We start from the raw sequence: 22,373 nt of genomic DNA, 5'->3' as shown, positions 1-22,373 counted from the left end.
GCCTCCCAAAGTGCTGAGATTACAAGTGTGAGCCAAAGTGCCTGACCTTAGATGTTTAACTGATGCCCCAAAGTTTCCCTGCTGACCCATCTGGGCTCAGTCTGGCCTAGGACAAACTGTCCAGGTCAGAGAACTTCCTGGGAACTGGGAAAGGGGAAGGGAATTCATGGACTTATTCAACATCTACTATGTTTCAGATGCTTTTTATACATTATCTTATTAAATTCCTCTGCAACTCTATATGTAAGATACATGTAGAAATAGGGAAACTGAGGCTCCAGGAAAAAGGGACTTACTCAAGTTCACATAATGATGAGTAAAAGAGCTGACAGCCAAATCCGAGTCTCATTAATTTTTTAAAAAATACCATTTTTTCCCTATGATGCCTCAGTGCTTCATAATAAGAGATAACCTTTCTTCCCTACATCCTGATACCTCCCTCCCTCTTCCTTTATTCTTTCTCTTAAAAATATATATTTTTTATTTTTTTAGGGACAGGGTCTCACTGTATTGCCCAGACTGGAGTACAGTGGCATGATCATAGCTCACTGCAGCCTCAAACTCTTGGACTAAAGTGATTCTCCCACCTCAGCCTCCCAAGTAGCTGGGACTATAGGTGTGCCATCACACCTAGCTAATTTTTTATTTTTATTATTTTTTTGGTGGAGATAGAGTCTTGCTATGTTGCCCAGTCTGTTCTGGAACTCTTGGCCTCAAGTGATCCCCCCATCTCAGACTCCCAAAGCATTGGAATTACAGGCATGAGCCACTATGCCCAGCCCTTTCCTTCTCTTTCTTTTAAAATATTTCCTCTTTTCATTCTTAATGTGCATTTTCCTCCACACTTCTGAAAGTGCTTTCCACTTATTTTTTGAGACAGAGTCACACTCTATCACACAGGCTGGAGTGCAGTGACGCGATCGCAGCTCACTCCAACCTCCGGCTGCTGGGTTCAAGCGATTCTCCTGCCTCAGCCTCCTGAGTAGCTGTGATTACAGGTGCCCGCCACCATGCCCAGATAATAGACAACTTCTCTGGGCTCAGACAGCCTGTCAGATGCTGATTTAAGACTCAAAACCTGCCTCTGCAATTCCTGCTGAACGTTGTGCTCCCGCATGCTGTAGTGAGCTAGAACGGTGCCTGGTGTAGCCTTAATCTTAAATGCCATGGCTTGTTTGGATCTGGCCTTGGGAGCTTTCAGATTTTAACATGCCTCTTCAGTTGACTGGCTGAGTAATGATATTACATGATGTTTGATGTGCTCCTCTCCTCCTCAGAATCATAAAAAAAAAAAAAATTACTTTCTGTTCCTTTTAGAATGACTGAGCATGATTCAGGTGGAGTACATTAAAACCCTCAGGGAAAATACAATTTCGAAACCTATAAGGTTATCTTTGCCCAGGAACCTGGAAGAAGGTCTCCTTATATAGATGAGGAACATGGGACCCATTGAAGTGACAGGCCCATGGTGGGTGCAGGGGGCAGCCCCTGTTTTAGCCTGCCATTGTCCATTCTCTTGGTTCTGATAATGGCACCTTGGTTTTCTTTCAGGAGTCAGCTAGGTTTGCTGGATACAATAGAAGCCATCTGGTTAAATTTTAACTTCAGATAACACAAAAGTTTTTTTTTTCTTTTTTCTTTTTTTTTTTGAGATGGAGTCTCGCTGTGTCTCCCAGACTGGAGTGCAGTGGCGTGATCTCGGCTCACTGCAAGCTCCGCCTCCCGGGTTCCCGCCATTCTCCTGCCTCAGCCTCCTGGGTAGCTGGGACTACAGGCACCCGCCACCATGCCTGGCTAATTTTTTGTATTTTTATTAGAGATGGGGTTTCACTGAGTTAGCCAGGGTGGTCTCGATCTCCTGACCTCATGATCCACCCGCCTCAGCCTCCCAAAGTCCTGGGATTACAGGCGTGAGCCACCACGCCCGGCCCAAAAGTTTTTCTAGTATACCTCAAGTATTGCGTGGGACATATGCTGAAAAATTATTCACTATTTACTTAAAATTAAAATTTAACTGGATTTCCTGTATTTTTATTTGTCACATTTAGCAGTCATAACACCTTTCAGCTCAAATGGCTTAAACAACACTTTTATTTTAAATTCAAGGGTACCTGTGCAGGTTTGTTATATAGGTAAACTCATGTTACAGGGGTTTGTTATACAGAGTGTTTCATCATCCAGGTATTAAGCCTAGTATCTATTAGTTATTTTTTTTCTGCTCCTCTCCCTCCTCCCACTGTCCACCTTCAGGTAGGCCCCAGTGTTGTTGTTCCCTTCTATGTGTCCGTGTGTTCTTATCATTTAGCTCCCACTTGTAAGTGAGAACATGCAATACTGGGTTTTCTGTTCCTGTGTTAATATACTAAGGATAATGGCTTCCAGCTCCATCGGTGTTCCTGCAAAGGACATAATATTGTCCTTTTTTATGGCGGCATAGTATTGCATGGTGTAGTGTACCACATTTTCTTTATCCAATCTACCATTGATGGGCATTTAAGTTGATTCTATATCTTTGCTATCATAGTTGAACTCAAATATTTAGGGTGGGACTGACTTCTGCCACTCTGGCTCCAGGAGTAGATGGGTGACCGAGGCTTGGCCAATTAGCACATCTGGTCCCTTTGAGTGATAGAGATTGATTCAGAGATGGGCACATGACCAAAAACAGGCCAATGAGATTGAATTCTGGGGATCTGGCACTTTTGAGAGAGAGATTATTTCTTTTTCTTGGAGTTGCTAAGCTGTGAAACTGGCTCCTATGATTGAACAAATAAGAGCCTGCTTGAAAAGTGAAGTCAAGCGAGAGGAAAACAATTGAGAGATGGCAAGGAGAAGAGAAAGAGGAAAGAGATTGAACCTCAAAGACATTGTAAGGGCTCCTGGGATCAGCCTCAACTGAATTTTACCTGCATCTCTCAAGTTGATGGTGAGGACTATTTGGATGATGGTGGAAGTAAAGATAATAGTAGAAGTGTGATGGAGTTGACAGCAAAATGATCAGTGATGATGGTTTTTGGAAAAGATCTATTTTCATCAAGATAGTGGTGGAGGGGTGATGAAACAGAATGGTCTGCAGAATCAAGGGAGGGTATATTCTTGCTGGTGATAGCTCTGCCAGGGTGCTGATGCCCTTGATAATGAAGACGAGGATGACAGTGATATGGATTAAGGTGGTATTGGCAAGGAAGAATAAAGTAACAAGGAAAAGCATAATTCTCCACCCCAGCCTATCACCAAACCCTACCAGTTCTAGTCCTTCAACTTTTAAAAACTCTATACACTTTACTCTCTGTTCACTGCTGCCCCCACCCTAGCCCAAGTCAGCAGGATCTTGCTGCTTCTTCTACGATGTCCTCCTAACTGGCCTTCTTGTTCCCTTTCTTGTCTCTCTATATTCTATATTCCACACTACAGCAAGCATAGTGAGATTTTTAAATACGTTAGTTAGAACATTTGACTTTCATGCTGAAAACAGTTCAGTGGTTTGGACTAAAATCGAAACTCTATCATGGATCTCAAGACCTGTGTGACCTGACCACTTCTTATACCCTCCATCTCATTTCCCTCCGCTTGCTCTTCCCTTACTACATTCTAGCCTGATAGCCCTTCTTTTGACTTCTCTAGAATGACGAAACCCCTCATATAAGCCATTCTCTAGACATGGATAATTTTATAACCTTCATGTCTCAGTGTCAGTGTCACTTCCTCAGAGAAGCCCAGTGAGATCTCCCCTCTGGTACTTTCTCTCATAGCACCGTCTTAAGCACACTTTGATGATTCTCTTCCGACCTGACCAGCACCTATCAACTTTTGGACCTTGACACAATGGTCCCTTAAGAATGGATCACAGGGCCAGGCATGGTGGCTAAAGCCTGTAATCCCAGCACTTTGGGAGGCCGAGACGGGAGGATCACAAGGTCGGGAGATCGAGACCATCCTGGCTAACATGGTGAAACCCCGTCTCTACTAAAAAATACAAAAAACTAGCCGGGCGAGGCGGCGGGCACCTGTAGTCCCAGCGACTCAGGAGGCTGAGGCAGGAGAATGGCGTAAACCTGGGAGGCGGAGCTTGCAGTGAGCTGAGATCCGGCCACTGCACTCCAGCCTGGGCGACAGAGCGAGACTCTGTCTCAAAAAAAAAAAAAAAAAAAAGAATGGATCACAGGAGTGCCAAGATTTTGATTCCTCAGCCATAAGGTCAGCCTTGAGGGGCCTTTAGTAGCTGTAACTCCTGAGGATTGGTCATCCCCAGTATCTGGAAGCCTCTTCTATTAATGAGCCATGCAAATATAGGTATTTTCTCTGTGTCCCCTGCATGTAAAAGGCTGGGAAGCCTGAACCCTATATTTCTTAAGGGCAGGACTATTTTTTGGATTGTTCATGCCAATATTCTTAACATAGACTATAGGATCAGACACATAGAAGGTACCAGAAGTATTTCTTTAAGGAATAAAAGGTTTTATGGTGGTGAAGAAGGTGATTGAATGGATAAGAATGATGGTGATGATAAAGAGGAGAGTGGTGCTGGTGCTGGTGGTGGTGGTGATGGTAATGATGGTAGTGGTGATAGTGGTAATGGTGGTGATGATGGTGATGATGGTGATGGTGGTATGATGGTGGTGGTAATGGTTGGTGGTGATGGTGGTGGTTGGTGGTGGTGGTGGTGGTGATGATGACGATGGTGATGACAGTGGCAATGTTGGTGATAGTGATGGTGGTGGTGGTAATGGTGGTGTTGTCCATGGTGATGGTGGTGGTGGTGGTGGTGATTATGATGGTGATGGTGGTGGTGTTGGTGATGCTGCTCCTGGTGGTGATGGTGGTAGTGGTGGTGATGGTGGTGATGAAGATGATGGTGATGGTAGTGATGATGGTGTTGGTGGTGGTGATGGTATTGCTGTCTGTGGTGATGCTGGTGGTGGTGGTGGTTGTGGTGGTGGTGATGGTGATGGTTGTGGTGTTGGTGATACTGCTGGTGGTGATGGTGGTGATGATGATGATGGTGATGGTAGTGATGATGGTGGTGGCATTGGTGGGGATGATGGTGATGGTGGTGGTGATGGTGTTGCTGTCCGTGGTGATGGTGGTGCTGGTGATGAAGATGATGGTGATCGTAGTGATGATGGTGGTAGTGGTGGTGGTGATGATGATAGTGGTGGCGTTGGTGATGCTGCTGGTGGTGATGATGATGGTGATGGTAGTGATGATGGTGGTGGCGTTGGTGGGGATGATGGTGATGGTGGTGGTGATGGTGTTGCTGTCCATGGTGATGGTGGTGGTGGTGATGGTGGTGATGATGATGGTGGTGATGGTAGGGGTGATGGTGGTGGTGGTGATGGTGGTGATGATGATGATGGTGATGGTGGGGGTGATGATGGTTGTGGTGGTGCTGATGATGGTGATGGTGGTGGTGATGGTGTTGCTGTCTGTGGTGGTGATGATGATGGTGGTGGTGTTGGTGATGCTTCGGGTGGTGATGGTGGTGGTGATGATGGTGATGTGGTGGTGATGGTGTTGGTGGTGGTGGTGATGATGGTGATGGTGGTGGTGATGCTGCCGGTGGTGGTGGTGGTGATGATGGTGATGGTGGTGATGATAGTGTTGGTGGTGATGATGGTGGCAGTGGTGGTGATGGTGTTGGTGGTGGTGATGATGGTGATGGTGGTGGTGGTGGTGATGGTGGTGGTGATGGTGGCAGTGGTGGTGGCTATGATAATGAAGAAAGACTTTGGGGGTAAAAATGATAGATTCTGAGGACCTGGACTACCTCAGTGCTTTAGAGAACTTTTATGAAAAACTGATGTGCCTTTTCCCATTCTGGTCAGCCCAGACTACACTTGAAGGTGAATTTTGGAGGAAGGGTGCTTGGAGCTGGAGGGACTCTTGGAGATGATTTGCAAATCCTGGCGGGACTGTGAGGCCCGCCACACCCCTCTTTCCTACTGCCCCAGGTGGTCCCAAGGCCGCCTTCCCTTCCACACCGGTAGCCTCCAGCACTCCAGGGCTGGGGACCGCCCCCGTCCGTGCTGCGTGCGCACTCCGAGCTTGTCCTCGGCGGCGAGAAGGAGGGCGCAGAGGGTCAGCTGCGACCCGGCCAGAGCAGGAGCTGCGGGAAGACCCTGGAGAGCAGGGCTGGGAGTGGGGAGCTGGCAGTGTGGGGCCAAGAAAAAGGGTTAGGGCGGAAAGCCAGAGTCAGAGGCAGAGAGGGAAGCATCTGGGGTCGGGGGAAGGGTTCCCGGAGAGTGAGGCAGGGGAATGGAGGGAGTAGGGGTCTGGGGAAAGTGAGGATTTTGAAGTGAGAGAGTCCGCTTGGGCTGGGCGTGGAGGGCTGAGGGTGGAGTGGGGCTGAGGGACAAGGTGGATTAAGGTGCTGGTGGGGAAGGACTAGGGCTTCCAGGAGGGTCTGAAGGCGGGGGTGGAGGTCGGACAGCACAGGTGAGGGGTCTGCAGGTAGAGCTGGCTTTGGAGGGCTGGGAGCGTGGACCGGGGCTGAGCGGGCGCGCGTGCAGGTCGGAGCCGGCAGGTGAGGGTCTGAGGGTGGATCCAGGGTCTGAGCTAGGGCCAAGGGTCCAAAGGAAAGGCTTTCAGATCTGAGCTCGGCGGCTCCGGCGGTGGAGCTGGGAGCCCGCGGTGGCCGACTGGGGACGGGGGCGGGCACAGAGGGGTCGCGCCTCGGCCGCAGGAACCCGCGGCTGCTGGTCCTGGGCTCAAAGATGCGGGTGCACCTGGGCGGGCTGGCCGGCGCGGCTGCGCTGACAGGGGCGCTCAGCTTTGTGCTTCTGGCGGCCGCCATCGGCACGGACTTCTGGTACATCATTGACACCGAGCGACTGGAGAGGAGCGGCCTGGGGGCGCAGGACCTTCTGGGGTCCATCAATCGCAGCCAGCTGGAGCCTCTGAGCTCCCACTCCGGCCTCTGGCGGACCTGCCGGGGTAAGGGTGCACCCCGGGGCTGGGAGCTGTGGCTGCGGACTCCCCCTGCGCGGTGCCCTGCTCGCTTGGGACCTGTTGCTTGGCGCGCACTCCTCCCCTAAGTTCCTAGAATACAATGTCTAGAGACTCGGGGGGAAGGTGAGCAGAAGGCCGGGACTGTGAAAGCCCTTCCGAGAGGCGCCCGGCTGCGATCCCAACTGCTCTAGTTCTCCCCATGCCCTCCCTGGGTGGCGCACTTAGGGTGTGCATGGGGGCAAAGCCGCGGACGGGGGCTCTGCGCGGAACTCCGGGGTCCTGCGCCCATGGATTCCTCCGTCCTATCCAGTCCAGAGCCCGTGCACACCGCTGATGAACCCCTTCTGGCTGGAGAACGTGACAGTCAGCGAATCCAGCCGGCAACTTCTCAGTGAGTCCGGGGAGGGTGAGGATGGAGGAAGCGCCCCAGTCCTAGCCGTGGGTTCTGGAGCCTTTCCCCAAACAGCTGGGCTTCAGAGCTTGCGGAGGGGGCGGCTGGGGTGGCCTCTGACAGTCCGGCCTGAGAATGCAGTGGGCTTAAGACCCAGGGGCGGGGTCTTTCCTGATCCACCTGTGACGTTTTGTGGTTTAGGGTTCGTTCAGCTCACGTTGACTAATGGCGTTCTTTGCACAGTTTTGATTGATGGTTAAGACACAGGCCATCCCCTCAAGAAGCTCACAGTGGTGCAGGGGACAAATGTGGAGATGCGCAGTTCAGAGTTCAGAGTGAAGAGCAGCGTGAGGAGGGGAAGGTGGGAAGACCCTGCAGATACCTAAATTAGCCTGGGGAGGTGAATGGTGAAAGAGAGGTCTCATTCCACAGATTCCATGCCAGCGTTGTTTGTATCCACATTTCCTAGAACAAGGGCTTTGCAGTAGTGGGGTGCGATAAAAATTTGCATATAAATATGTGATTGGAGCCAGGCAATTAGGAGGTGGGAACAGCCCCTCCTCCCAGGGCCATTGTGTCCCTGTTACTCATAGTTGGTTCTTAGTACCCAGCTCTGGGCCTGGAACTCAGAAAAGTTGTGAGGACTGAAAGCAATTAAAGAAATGGGATGAATGAGCATTTGTGGAGGGAGGGAAATAAACGTAACAGTTCAATTCATTGAGGCTTGCGATAAGCCAGACATGGAGCGAACTGCTTTTCATCTATGTCTTCATTTGATTCCTACAGCCACACCCGATGAAGTTATCAGTATCTTCACTTCTGCCTTCATTTTTCCAATTAGGAGGCCCAGAGAGGTTCTGTAGGAGGGTCTGATGAGGAAATGAAGATTTGAGTTTTGTAGACTTTGAAAATGTGGGCAGGTTTTTTTGAGACAGGGTCTTGCTCTGTCACCCAGGCTGGAGTACAGTGGCACAATCTTGACTCACTGCAACCTCCTTCTCCCAGGTTCAAGCGATTTTCCTGCCTCAGCCTCCCGAGTAGCTGAAACTACAGGTGCCTGCCACCATGCCCGGCTAATTTTTTGTATTTCTAGTACAAATGGGGTTTCACCATGTTGGCCAGGCTGGTCTCGAACTCCTGACCTCAAGTGATCTGCCCATCTCAGCCTTCCAAAGTGCTAGGATTACAGGTGTGAGCCACTGCATTGGTACCAGGTTTTTTTTTTTTTTTTTTTTTTTAAGTTAAAAAAGATATTTATTTATTTATTTATTTATTTATTTATTTAAAATAGTGATAGGGTCTTACTATGTTTCGCAGGCTGGTCTTGAACTCCTGGCCTCAAGTGATGTTCCTGCCTTGGCTTCCCAAAGTGTTGGGATTTCAGGTGTGAGCCACTGTGCCTGACTTTCTCCCTCCACCCAACCCTACCCAGAGACAGGGTCTTGTTCTGTTGCCCAGGCTGGAATGCAGTGGCACGATCATAGCTCACTGCAGCCTCAGACTCCTAAGCTCAAGCGATCTTCCCGCCTCAGTCTCAAAGTGCTGAGATTATAGGCATGAGCAGTTTTTGATAGACTTACTGAGGCTGGGGATAAAAAAATAAGACAAGTGCCTAGCATGGCCCACAAGGCCTGGTAGGTCCTTCTCCAGCCCCATTCTCCCTTTTACTCCTTTCTCTCCAGCTGGGCTGGCCTTGGTCAGTTCTTGGAACATGCCAAGTTTCCTCCTGTCACAAAGATTTTGCACAGGCTGTTCCCTCTACCTGGAATCTCCCTGCTTTTATCCCACCACCTTGACTTGGCTAACTCCCACTCATAGTGCAGGTTGTATGACTTTTTTTGGGGGGGGGGGGGGGTTAAATCTGACTCCTTCATTAGATTGAAAGCTTCATGGGGACAAGGACCATGTCTATCTTGCCACTGCTGAATTCCCAATATTTAGCATAGAACCTGGCACATAGTAGCCCATGAGTCAAAGTTTGCTGAACAAACATGTTAGTGAGTGCAAATTATATTATGCTGTAGGTTGAGCTCAATATATGTATTTATTGTATGAATGTATGGGTTTATGGTGAACTGAAACTGTTTCTCTGAAGTCCAGAGGCATGCTGGGAAATATTGAACAACTGGATCTCTGCAAAATTAAAAGAAATAAAGCCCTGGTTTGTAGCATTTGCCAATTTCTGTGGTGCAAATACTTCCACCATGGCCAATTTCAAGATACCAACATGATGTCACCTGGCTCACAAAATTCTCAAAATCTTAATTGGCTCTCGTGAGTCAGCTCCTGCACACTGCTGTGTAAAGTCCCACCAAAGGAGACATACCCTAGACACCTGGAATGTGTGGGAGTTGAGGAAAGGTGAAGGTACTGCAAGCTCTGTCCTGAGCCCCAAACTGCACAACGGGGAACTTTGAGTGTCTTTGAAGCACTTTGTTTCAAGTGAAGCTCTTTGTTTCAAGAATTATAAGAATTTGGCCAGGCGTGGCGGCGGCTCATGTCTGTAATCCCAGCACTTTGGGAGGCTGAGGCAGGCAGATCACCTGAGGTCAGGAGTTCGAGACTAGCCTGGCCAACATGATGAAACCCCATCTCTGCTAAAAATATAAAAATCAGCCTGGTTTGGTGGCACATGCCTGTAGTCCCAGCTACTCAGGACGCTGAGTCACAAGAATCGCTTGAACCTGGGAGGCAGAGATTGCAGTGAGCTGAGATTGTGCCACTGCATTCCAGCCTGGGCAACAGAGTGAGACTCTGTCTCAAAACAACAGCAACAACAACAACAGAAAATGAATTATAAGAATTATTGTCATGGAAGTGAGGGAAATGGGGGTCACGTCCCAGATAAAACCCTTATAGAGGCCTTCTGTGATCCTGGGATAGGTGTCTTAACCTCTCTGAGCCTCAGTGTTCACATCCATCAAACTGAGATGTGGATACCATCAAAGGATATGGTTAGAATTCCATGAGAGGGAATAAAAATGGATGAACAAAATGGACCTTGCCTAGGACCAGTCATAAAGGAATGACCAGACTTGTCAGCAAGGAATGACTTGACATCAAGGTTCCAGACATATGGTAAGTGCTTAGTAAGCATGAACTCTTCCTTTGCCCTTCCTTCCAGCCTCCTTCTAGAGGTAGTAACATCTATGGAGTGCTGATCCTTTGCCAAGCTGGGTGTGGGCATTCAGCCGACTTATTACATCCGTGGGTCAATTGGACAGCTAACCACAGTAGGCACTGGGCTGGCTTCCTCTTCAAACTTGACAATGCAACAACTCTGCTTGTTCCAGGATTTTGAGAAACAGCAGAACTCACATGCACAGTCTATTCACTCGTTCACCCTCAGTCCTAGGGCTAACCGGCAGTTTCACTGCCAAGTAGGCACGTGGCCATGGGCATTTCCTTATTTCATTATACCTCTCTGAGCCTCAGTTCCCTCCTGTGCAAAATGAGGATAATTGTCATCTCTTTTTCTAAGGTCATTGTGAGGTAAAACAGGAGAGTGTATTTAAAGAGCCTAATGTGGTGCCTGGCCTCCGTAAGTGTGCCATAGGTGGTAGCTGCTATTCTTTCCATTATATCATCCAAGAAAAGGGACAAGCTGCCCCTTCACACCATGTACTCCTTGCAAATCACCCCCAGAAAGAGCTTTTTTAATTTTTTTTTTCCTCTGCATAATCTCTTTTTCTTCCAAAACGAATTTTGAGTTTGGTCCAAGCTCTTCTATTATATGAAGACATTTCATTCCTTTAAGGACCTGCTGCAGAGGCCATAGAGGAGAAGCCAGCTGACAAGCAGCACGTTCGACAAGCAGCATGTTCTGTAAGTTCAGCCTCCTAGACAAATCCTTGTGGGGGTGTATGGCAAGAAATCTTGATTTTTCCTCTAAGAAAACCCTCACAGAGAGACCACTTCAGTGCTAAGTAATTCGCTGTATTCACCTGGCAGATGGAGGGCTGTGACGGAAGTCCCACGATCTAACTTGCCTCCTGATACGGTTTGGCTGTGTCCCCACCCAAATCTCATCTTGAATTGTAGCTCCCTTAATTCCCATGTGCTGTGGGAGGGATCTGGTGGGAGGTAATTGAACCATGGGGGCGGGTCTTTCCCCTGCTGTTCTCCTGAGAGTGAATAAGTCTCACGAGATCTGATGGTTTTATAAAGGGGGTTCCCCTGCACATGCTCTCCTGCCTGCCACCATGTAAGATGTGACTTTGCTCCTCATTCACCTTCAGCCAGGATTGTGAGGCCTCCCCAGCTGTGTGGAACTGTGGGTTCATTAAGCCTCTTTCTTTTATAAATTACCCAGTCTCAGGTATGTCTGTTTTTTTTGTTTGTTTTTTGAGATGGGGTTTTGCTCTTGTTGCCTAGCCTGGAGTGCAATGGTGCGATCTTGGCTCACTGCAACCTCCACCTCCTGGGTTTAAGTGATTCTCCTGCCTCAGTCTCCTGAGTAGCTGGGATTACGGGTGCCCGCCACCACACCTGGCTATTTTTTTTGTATTTTTAGTAGAGACAGGGTTTCACCATGTTGGACAGGCTGGTCTTGAACTCCTGACCTCAGGTGATCTGCCTGCCTCAGCCTCCCAAAGTACTGGGATTACAGGGTGGGCCACTATGCCCAGCCAGGTATGTCTTTATTAGCAGCATGAGAACAGAGTAATACATCTCCTTAATTCTACTTAGCCACTTTGGGAGAGTGGAGTTGAGCAGAAATATCAAGTCCATAAACAGGTACATCCCATAACCTCCACTCTTTCAGCCACAGAGAGAAGTTTTCAATGGAACAGGTTCCTTGTCAGCAAAATCCACTTTGCTAAAGTGTTTTGCCTTCCAGATTAGCTTTGGGGAAGTCATGGGTTTGTTTTTTGGGCTAGGGACTGGAATTATTTTTGGTGAAAAAGAGGTCTTCAAATTCAGCACAGTGTAGATGAAACAGCTATGGTCTAGAATGAACCAGGCTAGCTGTATCAGCCAGGATCTTTTTGGTGGCAAGTGACAGAAACTCAAATCTTACGGGCTTCAATAAGAAAAGAAATTACTGGTTCAGGTAACTGAAAAGCTCATGTCTGCTTGAATCCACTGTTAAACTCAATTTCTTTCCTCTTCGTTTTGGGCTTTGCTTTCTTCTGTTTGAGTTCTGCTTTCAGCTAAATCCTCTCCCACCTTAGCAACCATAGTAAGGGAGACGTTTTGTTTCTCAAGAATTCCACCAAACTTCCAGCTAGGTTTTCCACTGGACCACATTGGGTCACATGCTCAGTCCTGAGCCAGTCCCTGGAGCCAAGCTGATTGGCCAGGCTGAGTCATGTGCCCACTTGTAACCCGGGTGGATTGGGATCAGTTCTATAGATAGGGGTGGGAAGGTGGGGAGGAGTGGTCACATGGTCACAGGCAGATCATGGTGCTGTTGTTAGGTGTAGGGGTGGGCAAAACCCACATGTGCCTATATCACTGGGGTTCAAATCCTGGTCCTACTTCTTGCTGGCTGTGGGACTTCTTTTTTTTTTTTGAGACAGAGTCTTGCTCTGTTGTCCAGGCTGGAGTGCAGTAGCACGATCATAGCTCACTGCAGCCTCCACCTCCCAGGCTCAAGCAGTTCTCCTGCCTCAGCCTCCCAAGTAGCTGGAACCACAGATGTTCACCATTACACCCGACTAATTTTTGTATTTTTTTTTTTGTAGAGGTGGGGGTCTTACCATGCTGCCCAGGCTGGTCTGGAACTCCTGGGCTCAAGCAATCCTCCTGCCTTGGCCTCCCAAAGTGCTGGGATAACAGGCCTGAACCACTGTGCTCGGCCAGCTGTGTGACTTCTGATGAGTCACCTTCATCCACAAATGGGCTGTTCTAAGATGAAATGAGATCACATAAACAAAGCAGCCAGCACTTGGCCTTGCGCATAGTAGGAGCTCAGTTAATGCCTCCTCTTCCTGCTCTAATTCATATTGCCATCCTGAGCCTCAAGCTTTTCATCTATGAAATAGACCAAATCATTGCAGACCCACCAGACACATTTATTTGCACAGTACATTCTGATTTCATCCCCAGTACTGGGCTAGTTGCCTGGTGTAGAATATGGTGAGACAGTTGCTGTGTGCTGGACACTATTCTGAGCTCTTGGTTTGTATCTACTCATTTAATCTTCACAGCAGCCCAAGAGGCACTATTATTATCATCCTCACTTTGCAGATGAGATATAGAGAAGTTAGGTATGGTATTTAAGTTTGCACAGTAACTGGAACTTCTAGGATTTGAACCCTAGCAGTTTCTCTCTCTCTCTCTCTCTCTTTCCCTTTCTCCCTCTCTCTCTTTCTCTCTCTCTTTCTCTCTTTCTTTCTTTTGTCTGTCTGTCTCACTCTGTTGCCCAGGCTGGAGTGCAGTGCTGAGATCTTGGCTCAGTGCAGCTTCCACCTCCTGGATTCAAGCAATTATCCTGAGCCTCTTGCCTCAGACTTCTGAGTAGCTGGGACTACAGATGTGCACCACCATGCCTGGATAATTTTTGTATTTTTGTAATTTTAGTAGAGATGGGGTTTCACCATGTTGGCCAGGCTGGTCTCCAACTCCTAACCTCAAGTGATCTGCCCACCTCGGCCTCCCAAAGTGCTGGGATTACAGGCATGAACCGCCACACCCAGCCTACCTAGCAGTTTGTTTCTACTCCATTGAAGCAATGCAACACTGATTATAGTTTCAGTGTAATGTGTGTATGTTAAGACTAGAGGTCATGGTAGCCCAGAGGAGCTCCTAGCCTGTTTCTGGGGTTCAGAGTCCTGCTATCCAACATTGCCTCTTTCAGACAGGAAACCAGAGACCTGCATTAAGGGAAGGAACAGCAGATTCAGAGTCATGAGGCAGGACTGAGCTTGGTATGTTCCAGAAATAGCAGGAAGACTGGTGTTTCTGGAGGCTGATGTGGAAAGTGCTTCTTCAGGGCACTTCCTGTTTTTTTTTTTTTTTCTATGTCTTACCTCAGCTGTGTCTCCTAAGAGCCCGTGAGAGAGGCCACCAGGCTGGCCAGATGAGGACACCAGACCCAGAGAGGTCAGACGCCTTGTCCAACACAGCACACCAGTGGTGGAAGCAGAACTGAGAGGAAGTGGTCTGGCCTGGCTGTCCTCTGAGGCGACCAGGTTGGAAAATCACAAGATTTGATTTCCAGTTTTTCTGGGTGCTGGGCTGTTGCAGTGACATGGAAAATTAAAACCAGCCCACCCACGATGCTTGGTGCAAATTGCAAGAGTGGAGGAGGTGAGGGACAGAGCAAGGATTGGGAACATAAATGCGTGAAGAGGCTGCCTGAGCCCAGGAGGGAGGAACTCTCGGTGTGATTTATGCATAGCTGTGCTGCATAAATCTTCGCTCCTCTGGGCACAAGGGACTGGGCTTCAGGCTGCCTTTCTGAGGTGCCCATTAAAAAGTAAAGGCCACATTTTAAAATAACAAAAGTTCGTATTTAAAGCAAGTCCACTTCTGACTGGGCCCGGTGGCTCACACCTGTAATCCCGGCACTTTGGGAGAGCAAGGTGGCGGATCACTTGAGGCCAGGAGTTTGAGAGCAGCCTGGCCAACATGGCAAAACCCTGTCTCTACTAAAAATACAAAAATTAGCCAGGCATGGTGGCGTGTGCCTGTAGTCCCAGCTACTTGGGAGGCTGAGGCACGAGAATTGCTTGAGCCCAAGAGTCAGAGGTTTCAGTGGGCCGAGATCACACAATTGCATTCCAGCCTGGGCGACAGAGTGAGACCCTGTCTCTCTCACACACACACAAGTCCACTTTTTGGTATCGGCCATGTGAGGGTTCTAGGAAGTTCACCATACCAGTTTGAAATTGAAAAACAACAAGATATATACAGCTCAGTGCCCACAGATGGAGAAATGGCTAGACATTTATAGGCGTATATTCATGTTATGGAATATTATATAGCCTGTAAAAAGAATCTACTAATGCATATTAGTATTAATATTATATAGCCTATAAAAAGAAAATATTAAGATGTATTGTGGAATGAAAAAAGCAAGTTACAGAGTGTTATGGGCAGTAGGATGTCATTTATTATCCCCCCTCAAAGAAACTCCCCAATATTACACCTTTTCTGCGGGCATATAACAAAATTGTAAGATGCACGTTTATGAGCCATTAAGATAGACAAATATACTGCCAATTATGATTGTGAGGTGCTGTGGATGGTCAAACATACTCTGTTTTCAGATCCGTTAAAGTATGATAAAGGCTGGGTGTGGTGGCTCATGCCTGTAATCCCAGCACTTTGGGAGGCTGAGGCAGGTGGATCACTTGAGCTCCGGAGTTCTAGACCAGTCTGTGCAACATGGTGAAACCCTGTCTCTACCAGAAATACAAAAAATTAGCCGGGCATGGTGGCATGCACCTGTGGTCCCAGCTGCTTGGGAGACTGAAGTCGGAGGTTGCTTGAGCCTGGGAGATGGAGGTTGCAGTGAGCCGAGATAATGCCCATGGCACTTCAGCCTGCGTGTCAGAGTGAGACCCTATCTCAGAAACAAACAACAAAAAAAGTATAATCAAGTGTGCATTGTAGAGTTTGAGGAATATGTGAATATATAGAAAAATTATAAATGTATAGAAAAAAACTGGGAAGATGCACACTGAGTCATTTACAGAGGGTCACTCTGGAAAGGAGAGGAAGACACAGGGTTTGGAGTGGTGGCCAAAAGGGTCTTGTTTTAATTTTTTCTTTCTTTAATTTCTTTTGAGATGGAGTCTCACTCTGTCGCCCAGCATGGAGTGCAGTGGTGTGATCTCGCCTCACTGCAACCTCTGCCTCCCAGGTTCAAGTGATTCTCCTGCCTCAGCCTCGTGCTGGGCCTTGCTTTAATTTTTTCTAAGAAGAATGTTATCATGTGTTGATGTAAAGCAGGCTCCAAGAGGGCTGCTTCTGTGGTTGGATTTCTCATTAGTGTGGCTTGTAGGGTTATTTTTGATCCTAGCTCACCTCTCCAGCTGCAAGAGCTGAGATATTGCTACTTTGGATGTCTCCTGCTTCTGGATGTTGGCATTTTCTGTCCCCACTTTTGGGAATCCCTCTCCTCCCTCTCAGCCCAGTTAACACCTCACCGTCTTGCCTCTAGGTCTCAGCTGAGACCTCTCCCCCCTCAGGAAGCCTTTCTTAACTTCTCAAGCTGGAGTACGTGTCCACGTCTGCAGTTCCATGACCCCTTTGTCCACTTCCTTTGTAATTTCATTCCAGCTCTGACACTTCATGGCCATTAGATCTTGGGGTATTTGATGTAAGTTCCCTGAACCTCAATTTTCCCACCTGTGAAATGGGAATTAAAAACTCCTACCTGGTAGAGTCTAAGTTGAAGATGAGAAAGAGACAATTATTCTCATATTTGGTGCCCACGGCTCTAGAAGGCCAGAGTCCGATTGACAGGTGAGGAAAACGAGACTTTTGAGCGATGATGTGGTTTGCTTGGGTAAGAGGCAGAGTCAGGATTTGAACCTATGTCTTTGCTTGGAGACTCCTAGTCTTTCCATATCCTGACAATACCTCTTGGAGACCATGAAGAGGTAGTCCCCATCCTCCAGGACAGACTCAAGGACATATATATATATAATTTTAAAAGCCACTTCCTTACCAGGCATGACAGGACTACATAGCTCTGAGCTCTTTCTGAAGTCTCAAAGTCACACAGACAAGGTTAGAAAATAAAGGCAGTGATATTCCTTGCAGTAAGTGGATCCTGAGACCTTCTTCTTTTGCCAGAGCTTTGGATGTTCCTGGGGTAAGAGACATCCCTCCAGTCTGCGTAAGAGCGCTAACCACCCCGGGGCTTCCTGACCTCGCAAACATCAGGGACGACTGCTTTCCCCATTGAGCAGTTCTTCGAACAGCATGATAATGGAGCAGTCACAAGCACTTCTTTTGTTTGTTTTTGGTGTGAACATCTTTGCTGATTTCTGGGGTTGCTTTTCTCTTGACTTGCAACAAAGCATTTTGCATCTAAAATATCTCTGCACTTGGGCACACATGTTTACCATTGATGAAACAATGTCCTGCCAATATTTTATTTTATTTTATTTTATCTTATTTTATTTATTTTCTTGAGATGGAGTCTCACTCTGTCACCCAGGTTAGAGTGCAGTGGTACAATCTCGGCTCACTGTGACCTCTGCCTTCAAGGTTCAAGTGATTCTCCTGCTTCAGCCTCCCAAGTAGCTGGGATTACAGGCCTGTGCCACCACGCCCAGCTAATTTTTGTATTTTTAGTAGAAAGGGGGTTTCACCATGTTGCCCAGGCTTTTCTTGAACTTCTGACCTTAGATGATCCGCCTGTCTCGGCCTCTCAAAGTGCTGGGGTTACAGGTGTGGGCCGCCACGCCCAGCCAACATTTTAATATTACTAGTAATTCCATGTAATAATCATAGCTATCATCTATTGAGTACCCACTGTATGCCATCCAAGACGTGGCACTGTGTGGGTGGTGTCACTCCTAAAAAGATACACTCATGTACTAAGCCCCAGTACCTGCGAATGTGATTTATTCAGAAAGAGCATCTTTGCAGGTGTAATTCAGACTCTCGAGATGAGATAACCTTGGACTAACTTGGTGGGCCCTAAATCCTATGACAAATGTCCTTATAAGAAGAGGAGAAGGTGGCCATGTGTGGATGGAGGCAGGGATTGGAGTGATGTAGCCACAAGCTAGCGAGCATCACAGATTGCCCACGGCTCCCAGGACATGAGAGAGGCGAGGAAGGATTCTCCCCTAGAACCATCAAAGGGAACATGGTCCTGCTGATATCTTGATTTTGTACTTTTGGCCTCCAGAACTGTAAGAGACCAAGTTCTTGCTGCTTGGAAGCCACCCAATTTGCCTTCATGTGTTACAGTGGCCACAGGAAACTAATACCACCACCTGATCCAAGAACAAGGTCTTCCTGCCACTGCCCACCTGTTTTTCTGCATCATCACACTTATTTCCTTTGTGAGACATCACAACCTGCAATGATCTTTGTTTCCTTGCTTCCTGGCTACTCTGTCTCCTGTGCCCACCTGTGAACTTCATCAGGGCAGTGGCCTCGTTCAATGTGGTGTCCCCAGGCCCTAGGACAGGGCTTGGCCCTCACTGGGGACCCTGAGGCATTTATTTCTGAATGAATGCATGTGCTCAGGGTTGAGTTCAATGCTTTTGAAAACACTGCTGGTGTCTCATGCCTATAATGCCAGCACTTTGGGAGGCTGGGGTGGGTGGATCACTTGAGGTCAGGAGTTCAAGAGCAGCCTGACCAATATGGTGAAACGCCATCTCTACTAAAAATACAAAAATTATCCAGGAGTGGTGGCAGGCGCCTGTAGTCCCAGCTCCTCGGGATGGTGAGACAGGAGAATTGCTTGAACCCAGGAAGTGGAGGTTGCAGTGATCTGAGATGGCACCACTGCATTCTAGCCTGGGTGACAGAGCAAGACTCCATCTCAAAAAAAAAAAAAAAAAAAAAAGAAGAAAAAAAAAAAGAAAACATTGCCAATCCAGAAAACAACCCTGCAGGGAGGTCTTAGGTCTTCAATTTTTTTTTTTTTTTTTTTTTTTTTTTTTTTTTTTGAGACGGAGTCTCACTCTGTCGCCCAGGCTGGAGTGCAGTGGCTGGATCTCAGCTCACTGCAAACTCCACCTCCCGGGTTCACGCCATTCTCCTGCCTCAGCTTCCTGAGTAGCTGGGACTACAGGTGCCACCACCACGCCTGGATAATTTTTTTTTTTTTTTTTTTTTGTATTTTTAGTTGAGATGGGGTTTCACCGTGTTAGCCAGAATGGTCTTGATCTCCTGAGCTCGTGATCGGCCCGCCTCGGCCTCCCAAAGTGCTGGGGTTACAGGTATGAGCCATCGCACCCGGCCAGGTCTTAAATAATTTTTACGAATGAGGAAATGAGGGCTCACGGAGGTGAAGGGACTTACCTAAGGTCACAGGGTCAGTAAGAGTATCTGGCTGGCTTCAGACCCAAGATCCTTCTCTCCCAAGACCATCAACAGGGAATAACAGAACTGAGGTGGAAATCCAAGGTTCAGGAAGTTTGCATTTGAGTCCAATGCAGTAGCTGCCCCCACATCATTCCTCTCTAGCTGTTGAAGGCAGACACCTTTGACAGCTTCAGGGTCTGTGGGAGAAGGAAAAGGCCAGTTAGATCTGCAGAGTAGAGGGAAGGGAAGTGGCTCTTGATGAGGGCTTGAGCCCCAGTCATCTGCTATGGTCCTTATGTCAAGATGAATATGGTCCATTTCCGTTTTTCAGATGAGAAAATCGAAGCTCAATGAGGCAGCTTGTCTGAAGTCACATGGCTAGTAAGAACCACACTCAGGTCTGACTCTAAATACTCCACACTTTCCTCTAAAATTCACTGCCTTAAATGGAGGGCCTGTGATCATGTGGACTTAGCCTGGCATCTCTGAACTAACACATGGCTGTCTGAGTCTCTTAAGGCACCACTTTTGCCTGACATGACAGCAATTTATGTCTACATCTGAGCTTCCTTTCTGAATTATAAGTTCCAAGGAGGTGGGATTTATATCTGATTCAACTTTTTACCTCTACAATACCCATCCCAAAATAATGCACCTATTAGATGCTCAGCAAATGCTCAGTTTCCTTCCTTCCTCCCTCTCTCCCTCCCTCCCTCCCTCCCTTCCTTCCTTTTTTCCTTCTCTCATTCATTAACTCAGCCATCCATTGCACAGGGAGCATGTACTACCTTCTAGGTTCTGGGTTGCAAGTTATTGGGCATTCAGGATGTGCAAGAATACATCACAAGAAAGACATTTTCCAGGTCCTGCTGGCCTTTGATTCCTGCCACCTCTGTCCTGCTCCATCATATCCTCCCTGCTCGCCAGTGCCTGGGAGAGCCCCTGGCCCCTGCCAATGCCCTCCAGCCAGAGACCACTGGGGACATCCCTGCAGTTCACGTTGGGGTTTATTACTTATTGCAGCAAAGGAGAACACACACCATGGGGAGCCGTGGGACGTCTCAGTAAGAGGTTGCTAGGAAGGACTTACGGGATTCCAGCTTTGATCGAGTGACTTTGGAGGGTCTGAGGAGTTGGAGGTTTGCTCTGGACGGGTAATATCAGGAAGCGGAGACAATTCTGTGACCGAATATCTCAATCTTATCTACAGGGAGGCAGACTAGCTGTGTTGAGCAAGTAGGGACACTCATATTGGCTGGGAGAAAGAGGTGTGGATATTTTGTGGGTGGCACAGAGACCTTGTTTTCACCTCTGCTTAGGAAGCCTGTGGTGTGCCCTTGCTGGGCCTCATTGTGTTGTGGTCTGAGATGACCTCGTCTGATGTCGGAGTTCTAAGATATTATATCCAGCAGAATACTGCAGTCTAGTTATAAGCGCCACGCCAGTTCCCAGAAACTGGAAACTGTTTATTTATTTATTTATTTATTTATTTATTTATTTATTTATTTTTATTTTTTAGTAGAGACGGGGTTTCACCGTGTTAGCCAGGGTGGTCTTGAACTCCTGACCTCGTGATCCACCCGGCTCGGCCTCCCAAAGTGCTGGGATTACAGGCTTGAGCCACCGTGCCCGGCATGGAAACTGTTTCTTTCTTTCTCTCCATCACAGAGGTTCATTAGAGGCTTGCTGATGAATGGGAATCAGGTCGCATGACCTTAGATCTGTGTTTGGTTGTAACAGGTTTTCCATATTACCAAAAGGTGTGCAAGATTTCACGCACATTATTTCATTTAGATAGTCCAATATCAAGCTGAGAATAACAATTAACACTTTTATTAGGTTTATGATGCGACAAGCACTATTCTAAGAAGTTTGTCCATTTTATCTCATCCTCAGTACACAATCCTGCGAAGTGCATACGCTTAGTATTCCCATTTAGTTGATGAGAAAACTGAGGCTTCAAAGTTATAAAGTAACTTGCCTACAGCCCCTCAGCTAGAAGTGATTGGGCTGACATTAAAACCCTGGTGAGCATAGGTGGCAGGTGTTGCATCAGTGTTTACTGAAACAATAAACGGAGAAGTGGGGGGACCAGTTGTCCTGGTTTATCCTGCCTGGTGCCTGTAGACACCTATGGTCATGGTAGATAATTTAATACCATTGATGATTGTTTGATTCTCAAAAGTGTGGTTTGGATGGTCAGTCATACAGTTACTCCATCAACATGCCTGCAAGAGAAGAACTGCCTGTGACTTATTTCTTTGTCTTCAATGCTCAGTGTGGAGCTAGACTCATAGCAGACACTCTTAATATGTTTGCTGACTTTAATAAGTTCTAGGAGATCAGTGGGCAGGTATTTTTACTCTTGTTTTGCCGACGAGGCTCAGAGTGGTCCAGTCATTTGTCCAAAGTCACACAGCTTGTATGGCACAGACTCTTATTCAGTGGTCTTTTGACTGTAACCCCTCACTCTGAAACTACATATCCACTATGTCCCAAATAACCCAGCCCCCACAAAATTGGTGATGATGATTATTTTTATCATATCCACATTCCAAAGGGGAATATCTTCCCCAGGCGCATTCAGAGATGTGGCTAGCGATGGGAACATTTGCAAGTAGAACAGAACTTGGAATCAATATTCATGTTCTAAAACCACAATCCTGGGGGGGAAAAAAAAAACATAGCGAAGAATAGGGCACACACACAAAGAAAGCTAAACCAAATTTCAGCAGGAGGTTTTACAAGTCTCTCCTGGGTAACTTGTTCTTACCCAGACATTTAATTGAATGTGGACATCAAGGCAGCTTGCAGCATGACTGCGGAACTCACATGGGGCTGCCATGGCTGCATCAGCTCTGGGAAACCTCATTAATTTCTGAATGAGAAATGATTTCCTTTCTCGGCCACAGTCTGCGATGATGGTGTGCAGGGGGTGGATTTTAAAGGACTAGGTGTTTGCATGAGCTGTGGTACTTCCCTGCCCAAGATTTTTCCCTGAAAAAGAAAGGAAGGAAGACCATAGGTCTCATCCCCTGTAATCACATTTCATCCCAGGACAGCCCTGGGAGGAAGTTCAGTCTTGTTT

At 47.5% G+C, this 22,373-nt stretch overlaps 1 protein-coding gene across 5 annotated transcripts in view; it reads left to right on the top strand.

Moving 5' to 3' along the window:
* Positions 1–6,036: 6,036 nt before the first annotated feature.
* TMEM114 (transmembrane protein 114) overlaps positions 6,037–22,373 on the top strand; it is a 62,521-nt gene continuing 46,184 nt past the window's right edge. For 4 of the 5 annotated variants that reach the window (XM_010383647.1, XM_010383649.1, XM_010383646.2 and 1 more), the window contains exons 1-2: positions 6,714–6,933; positions 7,259–7,339. In XM_010383647.1, coding sequence (XP_010381949.1) covers positions 6,714–6,933; positions 7,259–7,339 — 301 coding nt within the window. Of the gene's footprint in view, positions 6,524–6,713; positions 6,934–7,258; positions 7,340–22,373 lie in introns of those variants that run through there. The other variant, XM_010383648.2, reaches the window with a different exon arrangement.

This window comes from Rhinopithecus roxellana, chromosome 20 (genome assembly GCF_007565055.1).
Source record: "Rhinopithecus roxellana isolate Shanxi Qingling chromosome 20, ASM756505v1, whole genome shotgun sequence".
Classification (NCBI taxonomy): domain Eukaryota; kingdom Metazoa; phylum Chordata; class Mammalia; order Primates; family Cercopithecidae; genus Rhinopithecus; species Rhinopithecus roxellana.
Note: the sequence above shows the minus strand (reverse complement) of the source record. Positions and strands in the feature narration are given on the sequence as shown.